Source organism: Anolis carolinensis, chromosome 3, assembly GCF_035594765.1.
Source record: "Anolis carolinensis isolate JA03-04 chromosome 3, rAnoCar3.1.pri, whole genome shotgun sequence".
NCBI lineage: Eukaryota > Metazoa > Chordata > Lepidosauria > Squamata > Dactyloidae > Anolis > Anolis carolinensis.
The window spans coordinates 278,805,850-278,821,220 of record NC_085843.1 but is presented as its reverse complement, the minus strand read 5'-3'; the positions used below and the strand labels follow the sequence as shown (position 1 = coordinate 278,821,220).

Below are 15,371 nucleotides of genomic sequence, written 5' to 3'. Positions count from 1 at the left end.
CAGATTGTCAAAGGCTTTCATGTTCAGAATCACTGGGTTGCTGTCAGTTTTCCGGGCTGTATGGCCATGTTCCAGAAGCATTCTCTCCTGAAGTTTCACCCACATCTATAACAGGCATACTCAGAGGTTGTGTCATTTTTGTTTACTGTTCAAAGGTTTAAGTTACTGTTAAATTCTGTGCATGTAATGTTAAGCTGTGTTGTTGTTCGAGCTTGTCTCTGTGTAAGCCGCCCTGAGTTCCTTTGGGGAGATGGGGTGGGATATAACAATAAAGTATTATTATTATTATTATTATTATTATTATTACTATTATTACTATTATTACTATTATTACTATTATTACTATTATTATTATTGTGAGGTATGTTGGAAACTAGGCTAGTAGGGTTTATATATCTGTGGAAGGACCAGGGTGGAAGAAATAATTATTGTCTATTTGAGGCAAGAGCGAATGTTGCAGTTGGCCACCTTGATTAACATTGAATAGCTTTGCAGCTTCAAAGTCTGGCTGCTTCTGCCTGGGAGAATCCTTTGTTGGGAAGTGTTAGCTGGCCCTGATTGTTTCTTGTCTGGTATTCCCCTGGTAGCCATATTTTGTTTATTTTCATAGTTTCTTCCTTTTTGTTGAAATTGTTCACATGCTTTTGGATTTCAGTATTATCTTGGCGATGGGACTGAAGCCTAAACATGAAGTTCATTTATCTTTCATATACACATAATTATATACAATACTTTATTGTATTTTTTTGTGCATTGAATTATCAGAGAGCAAAGGTGTCACTATTTTAACCACCTGTGTGGACCATTTCATATTTTGGAGTGTTTAGGGTTTCTGATTCCTGGATAAGTGATGCTTAAACCTGTACCCCAGTGGCACCACTGAGTTGCTGAACTCGCTGATTGAAAGGTCAGCAGTTTGAATCTGGGGAGTGGGGTCAGCTCCTGCTGTTAGCCCCAGCTTCTGCCAACCTAGCAGTTCGAAAACATGCAAATTTGAGTAGATCAATGGGTATCACTTTGGAGAGAAGGTAATGGCACTCCATTCAGTCATGCCGGCCACATGACCTTGGAGGTGTCTATGAACAACGCCGGCTCTTCGGCTTAGAAATGGAGATGAGCACCAACTCCCCAGGGTCGGACACGACTCGACTTAACGTCAGGGGAAAACCTTTACCTTTACCTAAACCTGTACCTCCTATTCTTTCCATTTCCCACATTTACATCAGCGCTGTCAACAAGCATGGCTAATTCTCTCTCTACCTTCACTGCTTTTGCTTCCGCAGAGAAGCCTCGTTTGGGGAAAAGGGTTCAACAACAAGTTGTGTGAGTCAGCAAGTAAGAAGCCTGCCTTCTTTCAGCGAATAACAGGGGATTCTATTATACGATGACTCATCTTAAGCTCCCTTTTTTCTAGTGCAAATGGGCCATAAAGCTCCTGTTTGCTCCTGCGAAAGCAGCTGTCCTGGGCTGCCCTGCCTGGCCGTGACCTTGATTCTTGGAAAAGGCGGATAAACGTGTAGCCAGAAAGCATAATTACTCCCCAAGCCATCTCCCTCTGTCCTCTCGATGTATTCATTCTGTGTATGCCTGTGTATCTTTCCAAGAGGTTGTTGAGTGCGGCATCTAGCTTGTTACACTCAATGTGTAATTGCTGTTATTACTGGCCAATTTTGTAGCCCAGAGTTTCTCATTTGGCTACACGTTTATCTGCAAGTGCAGAGGGGAGCCAAACTAGTTTGCCTGATACAACTGGAAGTGTTAGAAAACTATGCAAGTGCGGTTTATTTATCTGTGGAAGGTCCAGGGTGAGAGAAAGGACTCTTGTCTGCCCGAGGCAAATGTGAATAGGCCAATTAGCCACTTTGATTAGCATTGCATGGCATTGCAAATGCTGTGCCCAAACATGAATCAAAGAACATGAAAGTAACTGCAGACTAATCCAACCAGAGAGCACCTGATGAACCAAGCTGGACACAGCATATTATTTGAGAACACAGAAATGCTGGACCACTTTAACAACCACCATGTCAGACTACACAGAGAAGCCACTGAAATCCACAAGCAGGTGGACAATTTCAACAGAAAGGAAGAAGCCATGAAAATGAACAAAATCTGGCGACCGGTTTTAAACAATTCCAAAATAAGGATAGTAAATAAAGAACAACACTCCAAAAACAGAAGAACTTCAAACATGAAACAATCCGGGTCAGCTAACACCTCCCAACAAAGGATTCCCCCAGGCAGAAAGAACCCAGACTTTGAAGCTGCAAGGCCATTCAGTGCTAATCAAGCTGGCCAACTGCAACATTCGCTCTTGCCTCAAACAGACAAGAGTTATTTCTCTCACCCTGGACCTTCCACAGATACGTATGTAACCCACACTTGCATAGTTTTCCAACAGACATCACAACCTCTGAGGATGCCTGTCATAGATGTGGGTGAAACATCAGGAGAGAATGCTTCTGGAACATGGCCATACATCCCGGAACACTCACAGCAACCCAAAGGATTCCACATAAACATTATGAAGAACTTCCTGAAGGTAAGAGCTGATTATGAGTGGAATATGCAGAGTGGGCGACTATCTGTCAGGAGTGCTTGGATTGTGTATTCCTGCACTGCAGAATGCAGTTAGACTGAATGTCCCTTGTAATCTCTTCCAACTCTTTGATTCTATGAGTCCTTCCACATAGCCAGAACATCAAGGCAGATAATCCACAATTATCTGCTTTGAACTGGATTATCTGAGTCCACACTGCCATATAATCCAATTCAATGTGGATTTTATACAGCAGTGTGGAAGGAGATGCAAAGTGGGTCTTTAATGCAAGGTCTTTGCAAATCACTGCTCTGCATGGTTTTACTGGAGAAGGTTCCTTTCCAGCACAGAAGAAGGATTTCTTGGAAGTTCTCTAAGGGTAAAGGTAAAGGTTTCCCCTGAAGTTAAGTCCAGTCGTGGCCGGGTCTGGGGGTTGGTTCTTATCTCCATTTCTAAGCCGAAGAGCTGGCATTGTCCATAGACACCTCCAAGGCCATGTGGCTGGCATGACTGCATGGAGCGCCGTTACCTTACCGCCCGAGTGGTACCTATTGATCTACTCACATTGGCATGTTTTCAAACTGCTAGGTTGGCAGGAGCTGGGGCTAACAGCGGGCGCTCATTCCGCTCCCAGGGTTTGAACCTGGGACCTTTTGGTCTCCAGCTCAGTGCTTTAACGCACTTCGCCACAAATGCAAGGTCTTTGCAAAAAACATGCTTTACATGTTTTTTACTGGAAGAGATTCCTTTCCAGCACAAAAAGAAGAATTTCTTGGAAGTTCTCTACTACACAATAATAGCAGCATAGGAAAGAACCATGGTGATATAGTGATGTGCGTGTTGGAGTGTTGGAGCAGAGACCCATTCACAATACACCATTATAGTGCTGCTATTCCACTTTAAGAGTCATGATTCTGATGTTTGTAGCACCAACGCGTAGACAGAAGGCTTTGCGAAGCCGTGATCTCCATGGGGTTTGTGCGTATGTATATACGAGGGAAGGAGAGGAGGGCTGAAGTGCGAGGAAGGCGATTATGCATCACTGCCTCGGAGAGAGTTTGCCTGATGACGGCCCAAAGGCTGGCCTTGGCATCAGAGCCGCAGCTTCAGGCTGGTTGGGATGCAGATCTGCCAGGCTCCTGGGCTGCTGACATTCACAGAACACGGATGGAATCCTAATGAAGAGGCAGGAGGAAGGGAGGGCTGCCTTTGGCTTATGCAACCAAAGAAAGCAGGATCGCCATTCAGGGAACTGCACGAACCAGGGATGGGCGTGAGCGAGTTCCTGCTAGAAAAGAGAACGGTGCCCTGTGCTGACCAGTGCAAGTTTAAGATCTAAGATCCCCCTGCTTTTGAAGCCTCGCTTTCTGACACCTCCCTCTTTCAACACTTGCAGATACGTTCCATTAGTCTGATCCTCTCTTTTCCCAGTTCTTCTTTCCTAAGAGGCGTACTTAGAATTACTTGACCATACATACAGTAGGTGGTCCCAAGGCTTATCTATGGAAAGAGTGAAGCCCTCCTTGGATGAATCAAAAGCTCTTTCTCACACATTCAAAAGTGATATATGGTGTGCTATTTTCATTTTTTTTCAGCAGCCAAAGTGCATTTTCAGGCACATTCCAGCACTTCCCTATGGAAAGACTGGACTCCTTGGATGCACACAAATGCTCTTTTAGCTTTATCACAAACTCTAAACCAGGCATGGGCCAACTTTGGCCCTCCAGGTGTTTTGGACTTCAACTCCCACAATTCCTAACAGCTGTTAGGAATTATGGGAGTTGAAGTCCAAAACACCTGGAGGGCCAAAGTTGGCCCATGTCTTTCTAAAGTGCTATACAATGACTTACTGTATATACTCGAGTATAAGCCTAGTTTTTCAGGCCTTTTTCTAAGACTGAAAAAACCCCTCTGCTTATACTCGGGTAAGGTTCCTAGTTGGCTTATATTTGGGTCAGCTTATACCCGAGAATATATGGTACATTTATTATTTTTCTCTATTATTGTTGCTACTATTACATTTATTTTACTCTATTTTATTATTATTATTAATTCATTTATTATTTCACTCTGATCTTATTATTATTATTATTATTATTGCATTTATTATTTTACTCTATTATTACATGTATTATTTTCCTGTATTTATGATTATTATTATTACATGTATTATTTAACTCTATTATTATTAAAAGGATACATAAGCACATTTATATTGAAGAAGATGAGAATAATGATTTTATTAGAGTTGGACAGTCTTATCTTAAATTTGAGCTTTATGTAAATATTCAAAAACATTTAACCTACTGATGCCTCAATTAATTGGTATCTATTTTTATTTCTGAAATTTACCACCCTCAGCTTATACTGGAGTCAATGTTTCCCCAGTTTTTTTGTGGTAAAATTAGGTGCCTCAGCTTATATTCAGGTCGGCTTATACTCGAGTATATATGGTATTTACATTTTCAGAAGCCAAAATGCATTTGCAAGCTAAAAATAACCCTGGATTCCACTTTCCAACTGATTCCACTTTCCAACTGATTCCACTTTCTGATAGCACTGTGGCCCCTAACCCATCAGAAAAGTGGGGACTTCCTGTAAAATCACTCGTTTTCAAGTTTTATCTAACTGTGAACATTTAACACTTTTTGGAGATATCCTAGAACCTCATAATGTCCTGATCTAGAACTGATACACAGCAAGACCTTAAGTCCATCTACACAACCATAGGCAGAATTTACCAAGATCCTTTTCAGCCTTACTTGGAAAGAAATTATGTGGTCTAATAGTCTGAGTATTATGACACTGGAGACCAGGGTCGAATCTCCAATTAGTCATGGAATCCCACTGGGTCCCCTTGCAGAAGTCTTTTCCCCTCAGCCTCAGTGAAAGGCAAAGGCAAATACCTCTGAACAAATCTCCCCCCGAAAAAATTCATCAAAAATTCACCTTAGGATCACTATAAGTTGGAAATGACTTGAAGGCACATAGCAACAACAAACCTGGAAATATTGGGTATAGCACCTAGAGTCTTTGCATGTAAGGTACATGCTCTATCACTGAGAAATGATTAGAGATTTCTCTTGAAGGATTGTTCAGGGGTAGCCGTGATTGCCAAAGGTTTCAGGAAGAAGCCTGAGGCTGTTAGGAATTGTGGGAGTTGAAATCCAAAACACCTCGAGGTCCAAAGTTTGCCCATGACTGGTTTAGATCAAGGAAAGTCATAGTCTGCTTTGGTCAGACTTCACCTGGAATGTTACTCTGTCCAGTTCTGGGCACCACAATTCAAGAAAGACTTGGGCAAGATAGAAAGTGTCCAAAGAAGGGCAGCCAAAATGATCAAAGATTTAGAAACCAAGCTCTTGGAGGAGTGGCACAGGAAGATGAGTATTTTTACATGGAGAAAAAGAGGTTGAGACTGAGGAGACATGATAGCCATGGTTCAATATTTGAAAGGATGTCATACTGATGAGAGAACAAGCTTGTTTTCCCCTGCTCTGGAGACTAGGACACGGAACAATGGATTCAAACTGTAGGAAAAGAGATTCCAGTTAAACATTATAAAGAACTTCCTCATGTATGAGCTATTTGACAGTGGACATGATGTCTCAGAGTGTGATGGAGTCTCCTTCTCTGGGGTTTCTAGAGGCTGGATGGCCATCTGTTGAGATTGCTTTGTTTGTGTGTTACTGAATGGCAGAAGAGAGTTGGGTTGGGTGGTCCTTGTGGTCACTTCTAACTCTATGATTCTATGATTTAAGCACGCTTTCTTAAAACATCTTGAAATGTTTGCTTTTTGTATCTTGTTCTTACCTATTGGTTTTTAGAAATAACGTTGGGTTGTTGTATGTTTTCCGGGCTGTATGGCCATGTTCCAGAAGTATTCTCTCCTGATGTTTCGCCCACATCTATGGCAGGCATCCTCAGAGGTTGTGAGGTATATGGGAAAACTAAGAAAGGAAGGTTTATATATATCTGTGGAAAGTCTAGGGTGAGAGAAGAACTCTTTGTCAGTTGGAGGAAGAAGCCAGGAGATGAATCTATTCAATGCTAATTAAGGTGATTAACTACAACATTCACACTGGCCTACAACTGACAAGAGGTCTTCTCTCATCCTGGACTTTCCACAGATATATAGACTTTCCTTGCTTAGTTTCTCCATACCTCACAACCTCTGAGGATGCCTGCCGTAGATGTGGGCAAAATATCAGGGGAGAATACTTCTGGAACATAGCCATACAGCCCGGAAAACATACAACAACCCTGTGATCCCGGCCATGAAAGCCTTTGACAACACAGAAATAACGTTGTTCCCTGACTAAAGCCCACACTTCCAAGTGCACAAAAGCAGGCCTCCTGCTGAACGTTTTATTCTTCTGCTGCACAAAAGTGTCCAGTTGCATATTAGAATAATGCTCTAGCTAATGTGAGGCAGTGAATCTACTGCCTGATAGAAACAAATAATGTTTGCCTCTGCATGTTCTACTTATAGATTTGTAAATGAAGCCCCTTTCTACAAGAGTCTAGTTTCCAAAGAAACTAAATGGAGGTTGAATGGCCCTTCAAAACTCTCAAGGCAGCAGGGAGAGGCCACAGGAACCCTCTTATCTTAGCTGATTGGAGACAACTCTCAAAGCGCTCCAAAAGGAAACATATCCAAACTGAAGTCCAAAGCAGCCAATGGGGAAGAGGGTCCCTGCATTTACAGGGAGTCAAATGCAGGATCAAGGATATAAGCCTGAAAGATGCCACCAATGTTGGACTTTCAACAGCCCTAGCGTTAATGTTGCATTTTCTAGCCTCTACAAGATTTTATTATGCACCCGAATGAGTGCATGCACTTATTCTAAAGCAAGTGGATAGGGAGAAGGGATGAAAACTAGAACACATGACTCTTCAACTGGCAATAAAATATCAGAGTTCAAGGAAGAGGGAGACTCGGGGCAGAACCAGCTCCTTCCAAGGCTACAGAGGTAAACACCTCAACAGATGGGGACAAAGGTGGTTGCAGGAGTTACAGAGAGAATGACTGGAGATGGCATGGCAGGTATAGCATTTTTGCACTGTTGCCAGAGGGGAAATGAGTATCTCATGTAGAAATGGGCAGGCTTCCATGTGACGTGACCTTCTGCTAGCTACCTTTGCCGTCTCCTTCTGCACTCTCTCTTCTTTGTCACTCTGCTTCTGACTCCAGTAATCCTTTCCTGTCTATTATCTGTCAAGTCAACTTTTCTCTCCTCTTCAAATCTCTCCTTAAGGACTTTCACAAAGCCTTTCCAGAACTACTGTCTAACCTCACTTCATCCATCCTGTGACCTCCGTAACATTCAATTCTCCCATTTCCTGTTATTCCTATTTTGCCTCCTATCTTCTTCCAATTTTGTTTTTCTTTTTGGAAAGCATTCCTGGACATCAACAGGATCATATCCATATGTGGTCCAACCAGCTTCTTGAAGCTGTTCAGGAAACACAACCTGGGACTTCGGCTACCCCAAAAACTGACTATTTCAAATCTACTTGTGGATTTTTCCCATATAGGGTTTTGACTCCCTACATACACCTGACCTCTTTATCCATCCTAGTTCATAGTTGTCCTTCCCCATTCAAGTTTCTTATTCTTGCCTCAACATTCCTATAGACTAGGAAATGTGGTTCTCCAGATATGGTGGGAGTACAGCTCTCAATATTATTATTATTTTTGCCAATAATAATGCCAGCTGGGACTATTACGTAGGAGCTGCAATCCAGCAACAACAGTAGAGCTACACAAGTCCCATCCCTGCAGTAACCATAGTAGGTAGAGATGACAGTAGATACAATCCAACATATTCCAACATATTGGAAAGGGGTCATGTTGCAGAAAGCTGTTCTATATTAATACCCTTCTACTTCACATACTATCCTCTTTTCTTCTCCTTGGCTTATGGCCTTCTTAGGCATCTAACTGCTATTTTCCAATCTTCTAGATTCATCTATTCGTCCTGTTGTCACCTTTGTGGCACGATAGCAAGTCCAGCCACTCAGTGCCAGAATCTCGATCGCAACCACCACAAAATCCATTTGTGAACCATACCATCAGAAGCAATACTACTGGGATGTTTTTGTGTCTTTTCACTGTCCTCGCGATAGATGGAGGTCCTCAGATCATGGAAAGCCTCTTCAATTTAAGGCTGTCAAGATTACTTAGGGCACAAATCCCCAAAAACCCTGCTCAATGACTGTGGATGACAGGACCTACATGTGGAAAGCTCTCGGTTTAGATAAGTCTTAATAGCATACCTTTGTTTGGGTTAAAGATCCCAAGTAATGTTTCTTGATTTCCAAAGTACCTTCTATTTGTCATTCCACAAGAGCTCAATCAAATCCAAAAAGGGTTCTGCTCACCCTTATTGGCCACCCAACCCCACTCCCAGGTACCTCTTCCACAACCGGCCTTGTCCAGCCAGGACTCACCTGCAGATCGGCAATGGTTAACTTGTGGTAAATCTTCTCATCATCCCGGCGTTCATCTTGGGGCACGGTGAGGTTGGCCAGCTGGATCTCCAGCTCCAGCACCTGCTGCATCTGCTCCTCTGTGGATGCTCTGGCTCCACCTAGGAGCATCCCCAGCTCCACCATGTAATCCAGGTAGGCAGCCAGCACCTACCACAGTAAGACAAAACATCTGGGGGATTTCAGGGCATTGGAAGGCATCACAGGACAGCAAAGTCCCTCCCAACATATATACACAACATATCCTCCTGACATTTCAATTCATCATGGTGCCTTCACAATCACATGGATACAGAGGTCAAAGAACCAATGGTGCCAAGGGAGGAAGGAGCCCAAAACTACTGTCAAAATCCCAGAATCTGAAAGGATAGAAGCTCCTGTGACCAGATTCTTTGAACTGAGCCTGCCTTAAGTCTATAATTGAGAACAAGCTGGCATATCCACTTTCAAGGGCTTTGCTATCCATGGAACCACTGTACCAGTATAGGCAGTGTGCTAAGCATTAGCTCTTGGAGAGAGAAAGGAATGATGGACTTCAGGCTGTCTGGCCTACCAGAAATGGATGAAATCATAGGGTGCAACTACACTGTGGAATTAATGTAGTTTGACACCACTTTAACTTCTCAATGCTATGGAATCATGGCAGTTGTAGTTTTACACTGTGTTTCACCTTCTCTGTCCAAGAGAGCCGGTGCATCACTAAATTACCATACCCAGTGTTATACCCCAGCCACCTTTGAGTTCTGAACCTGGTTCAGAAATGAACTTTGACCAGGATGAAGCTTATTCTGATTTTTTACCCAGTTCTCCGCTGAGCTCCTTCCAATAACAGACCCCAGCTGTGGATAGCTCTGATGTTTCCTTAATTGGGAGAGATACTGATAACATTACTCCCATGGTAGAACCAGATGTACCGAGTTCCCCAGGGAATGTATCCTTTAACAGAAGGGAGTTTTTGCATCAACAGAGATCTCAGAAACAACAGTTTCAAAGGAGTCAATGATTGGCATCTAGAGGGGATACTGGATAGCAGATTGTCTTGGGAACCTTTGAGGAGTTGGTTTCCCTTTGCTGTTATTAGATCTAAGTTCTATAAAAGTGTCTTGCACTGTGAACAATGTGTGGTGTCAACGTAGCGCCTTCTGAGAACACTTCACTGTTTCCAGTTCCCTGATTTCACCAAGCCGAGTCTCCTGTTCCTGGCGGCCAAGCCGAGCCGCAACTCCTGATTTAATCCGGAGTAAATTCACGTCCTTGCCTTGTTCCTGAATCCTCTGAAACTTTGTCCTCTGCCTGCCTTGAAACCCAAGACTTCCTAGTGACTTTGGACCTTGTCATTCACTCCTGCTTTCTTGTTGTTTTCCCCGCTCAAGAACTTATCAACAGTTTTGAGCATGTTTCGGTTTCTGGACTTTGAACAATAATATTGGACATATCTCTTCAACTCTTTGGACTAATTCATACCATTCCTTAAAGGACTATTGCTCACTCATCCTTTCCACTTATTCTTTCCTGAATTTATTATTGTTTTAATAAAGATATTATATGATTATTGGTCTCTGTTTGGTTTCCAGTGCTCACGCTGCCTTCGGGTGCAACACCCAGGATGCTATAGCATTGAGCTATAGTTCAAGTGGTGTCAAACTGTATTGTTGTGAACTGAGTTCAAACAGCATTTAACAAACTTAAAGAGTGGGTAGAAGAAAGAAGTGGGTTGGAATCCTGCTTTTCCAGATGCAAAAGCAAACTGCTGCAGCCTCTCCTAGCTCTTGTGTGCTCTTCTTTACTAATAGCACTTGCCATCTTGACCACATTCTGATTGGCCACGTTTCCCTTGCTTTTTCATCTGTCCATTTTTGGAAGATATGTGAACAGAACACAGAGAGAAAACCTGCTTTCCCCAATGAGAGCCTTGGTACCTTGAAACACATAAAAGGCAAAAGCAACCCTACAGCACTACCGTTCTCCGTTCATTCTGGCCTGTGGCATAGCCAATATGGCAATAGCAAAGCGATGCGGCTGAAAATAGTATCTCATTGCTTTCATAATCTGCTCATCTTCACCTTAATTTGGGCTCCTTTATAACTCTGCGGTTCTGTGTTTGGAATGGGAGCCAAACGCTCCTGAGAATTTCTGCTGCTTTTCATTTCTATATATATTTAAACCGAGGCATTTCTAGCCTCTGGTGGCTACTAAGATGTGCTCGGAAGCATTTGCTTCTTTGTTTAAGGTATTTATATCCCATCTTTCAATTTAACAAACATTCTCAAAGCAGCTTCCAGATAGTAAAAGCCACACACCATAAAACACACACTAATGAAACAACAGAACAATAAAGCACAATGATAAAATCAACAGAAAGCAATGTGAAAACCAAGTGAAAAGCCCATAAAACTTAGCAGAACTTTTTTTAAAAATGGAAACATTACTATCATGGTGAAAGGAAAATGTTAACTAAAGGAGACTTGTGGTTGTCTAGTGCCTAAAAGAAGACTTAATTGTAGTTACTAGCCTGATTAAGTTAACAATAGTTGATATCCCACTCATGACTTGTATTGTTTTTCAGGGATCTGCATTTTGTGCTATGCTAGAAGTGCTGCAAATGTAACATAATGTACACAGGGCCTCCCCATCTAATGTTATCGCTACAGACCCTTTGCAAACAATTTCTGCCTTTATTCTGAGCAGGCCACATAGATAAAAATTACAATGTATGCATTGGATAATATATGTGGCTCATTCACACTTTGCCTTTTTCTTTATAGCTTTGAAGCCCTATGAAATAGTGATACTCAGAATAAACTTCATGTATCTCAGCCATTGCCTGTAAATTAGGGACGGAAAGTAATATTGAATCTTGGTACAAGGGTAGGTCAAAATGTTTTGCCTCCTATGTCATAAAAACATTATGAATGAGCATATAACAGCAGAAGTTGCTACAGATTGTAGCCGTTCAACATAATCACCATCAATTTGTACACATTTGCACCATCGTTTAACCCAGATATAAAAACCATTTTGCAAAAATTCTGATCTTGCTTCGTGACCCATGATTTTAAAGCTGTTTTAACGTCATTCAGGTCAATTAATCTGAAACCACGTAGGTTGTCTTTCAGAGGTCCAAACAGGTAAAAGTCAGAAGGGGCCAAATCAGGGCTGTAAGGTGAGTGAGGCACTACTGATCAGCCAATTTTTGCAATCACCTGGGTTGTGAAAAATGGCATGTGTGCGTTCATTATCGTGATGAAACTTGATGGAACAAACATCTTTTAGTGGTTGCTTCTTTCTTATTGCCTCCTTAAGTTTCTTCAGAGTGGTTACATAGGTTTTGCTGTTGATTGTGTCACCATGTTGCAGAAAATCAGCAAGAATAACACCCTATGTGTCCCAAAACATTGAAAGCCCACACATGCCGTTTTTCACAACCCAAATGATTGCAAAAACGGGCTGGTCAGTAGTGCCTCACCCACCCTACAGCCTTGATTTGTCTCCTTCTGGCTTTTACCTGTTTGGACCTCTGAAAGACAACCTACGTGGTTTCAGATTCAATGACTTGAATGACGTTAAAACAGTTTTAAAATCATGGCTCACAAAGCAAGACCCTGAATTTTTCCAAAATGGTTTTGATGCCTCATGGATTCTTTGGCCAAAGTTATACAGTAGAGTCTCACTTATCCAAGACTCACTTATCCAAGCTTCTGGATTATCCAATGCATTTTTGTAGTCAATGTTTTCAATATACAGTAGAGTCTCACTTATCCAACATAAACAGGCTGGCAGAATGTTGGATAAGTGAATATGTTGGATAATAAGGAGGTATTAAGGAAAAGCCTATTAAACATCGAATTAGGTTATGATTTTACAAATTAAGCACCAAAACATCACGTTATACAACAAATCTGACCGAAAAAGTAGTTCAATGCGCAGTAAAGCTATGTAGTAATTACTGTATTTACAAATTTAGAATCATAGAATCATAGAATCATAGAATAGTAGAGTTGGAAGAGACCTCATGAGCCATCCAGTCCAACCCCCTGCCAAGAAGCAGGAATCGCATTCAAAGCACCCCCGACAGATGGCCATCCAGCCTCTGCTTAAAAGCCTCCAAGGAAGGAGCCTCCACCACGGCCCCGGGGAGAGAGTTCCACTGCCAAACAGCCCTCACTGTGAGGAAGTTCTTCCTGATGTTCAGGTGGAATCTCCTTTCCTGTAGTTTGAAGCCATTGTTCCGTGTCCTAGTCTCCAGGGCAGCAGAAAACAAGCTTGTTCCCTCCTCCCTATGACTTCCCTTCACGTATTTGTACATGGCTATCATGTCTCCTCTCAGCCTTCTCTTCTGCAGGCTAAACATGCCCAGCTCTTTAAGCCGCTCCTCATAGGGCTTGTTCTCCAGACCCTTAATCATTTTAGTCGCCCTCCTCTGGACGCTTTCCAGCTTGTCAACATCTCCCTTCAACTGTGGTGCCCAAAATTGGACACAGTATTCCAGGTGTGGTCTGACCAAGGCAGAATAGCACCAAAATATCATGATGTATTGAAAACATTAACTACAAAAATGCGTTGGATAATCCAGAACGTTGGATAAGTGAGACTCTACTGTATTGTGATATTTTGGTGCTAAATTTGTAAAGACAGTAATTACAACATAACATTATTGAATATTGAACTACTTTTTCTGTCAAATTTGTTGTATAACATGATGTTTTGGTGCTTAATTTGTAAAATCATAACCTAATTTGATGTTTAATAGGCTTTTCCTTAATCCCTCCTTATTATCCAAGATATTCGCTTATCCAAGGTTCTGCTGGCCCGTTTAGCTTGGATAAGTGAGACTCTACTGTAGTTCGTTTTTTCTTTGCTTTTCTGTTCAGTTTCAGGACTCATTCCATCTCTGTGTCTCACCTGGAATGACATGATGGGCTGATGCTTAATAGTATCCTACATGGCCACCCCAAAGATGTTTTCCTTTTTGTGAAGCGCAAAAATTCAGATCTGTAGATATGTGTGTGATGGTGGTTCTTATGAGTGGAGAAATTGATGGGTGCAAGCATGGGCGGCTTGTTTGTGGCTTCTTACCTTCTCATTGGCCGTCTTGTTCAGGTAGTAATCCCGCGAGGGCAAGAAAAGGCCCGACTGATCCAGCTGCCATACATAAAAAGGAACCAATGAGTCCAGGTGCCAGAATGTCCAGTCATGACCTGTACCTATAGATTCTCCTAGGCATGGGCAAACTTGGGCCCTCTATTGCTTTCTGGTCCTCTCTGTTCCAACCCCCTGCAAATATTCTCTTGTGCTCCTAATCCAACCATGTTGAAAATGTCAGGAGAACAGATTATATAAGGCGTGTGCTTCCTTGCTATCATTTGAAAGCTTGCACTAGTTTCTATGAGATGGAAATGGAGAAGGGAATGACCCAGAAATAAAAGGCACTTCACATTCCGCTCAAAATTGGCTGCGTTCACACAACTTTGAATATATTTTTAATCAGTTTTATGGATTAACTGTTAATTTTAAAAATACCATTGATGGATATTTGTGGATTTTGTATTGTCTTGAAATGCTTTTAATGTAAGCTGTTTTGAGTCTTTGTATGGAGAGAGAAGGTGGGATATTATTATTATTATTATTATTATTATTATTATTCATGGGATGCTGTGAGTTTTCCGAGCTGTATGGCCATGTGACTTTTCTGGGCTGTATGGCCATGTTCCAGAAGCATTTTCTCCTGACGGTTTGCCCACATCTGTGGTAGGCATCCTCAGAGATTGTGACCTCACAACCTCTGAGGATGCCTGCTATAGATGTGGGCAAAATGTCAGGAGAGAATGCTTCTGGAACATGGCCATACAGCCCAGAAAAGTCACATGGCCATACAGCTCGGAAAACTCACAGCATCCCATGAATAATAATAATAATAATAATAATAATAATAATAATAATAATAATAACAATAATAATAAGGCACAAGCAAGCAATGATTTGCAAACCAGACACAAGCAAGAATTACGGTTTGTATTTAGCGTATCAATTCTGGCTTGCCTGTGGTTGGTCCTTCATTACAGTAAAGCCTCAACTGGGCACATCTGCTCTTATCTCTTAGTACTGTTTTCCCATTTTCTTATGCTACCATTCTTTCTTTGTCATGTTTTTGCTTCATACGCCTTCCCTTAGTTTGGAAAAGGGTTATTAGTTGTGCGTGCTAAAACTTCTATTAATCCCTAGGCAGCAGGGCTAGGAGAATTAATCCAAAAACAATCTTAGCGTACATTTTATGCCTCTGTCCATAACAAACCGCCTTCTGCATCCCTTCTGTTTACTCAGTCTCTGGCAGATTTGACTT

The 15,371-nt window shown here is 41.9% G+C and overlaps 1 protein-coding gene across 4 annotated transcripts in view; it reads right to left on the bottom strand.

The window, feature by feature from the left end:
• ece2 (endothelin converting enzyme 2) overlaps positions 1-15,371 on the bottom strand; it is a 72,176-nt gene that overhangs the window by 17,435 nt on the left and 39,370 nt on the right. For all 4 annotated transcript variants that reach the window (XM_008116234.3, XM_008116233.2, XM_003224331.4 and 1 more), the window contains 2 exons: positions 14,108-14,173; positions 8,993-9,181 (listed from right to left, as the gene is read on the bottom strand). In XM_008116234.3, the coding sequence (XP_008114441.3) occupies positions 8,993-9,181; positions 14,108-14,173 (255 nt within the window). The remainder of the gene's footprint in view (positions 1-8,992; positions 9,182-14,107; positions 14,174-15,371) is intronic.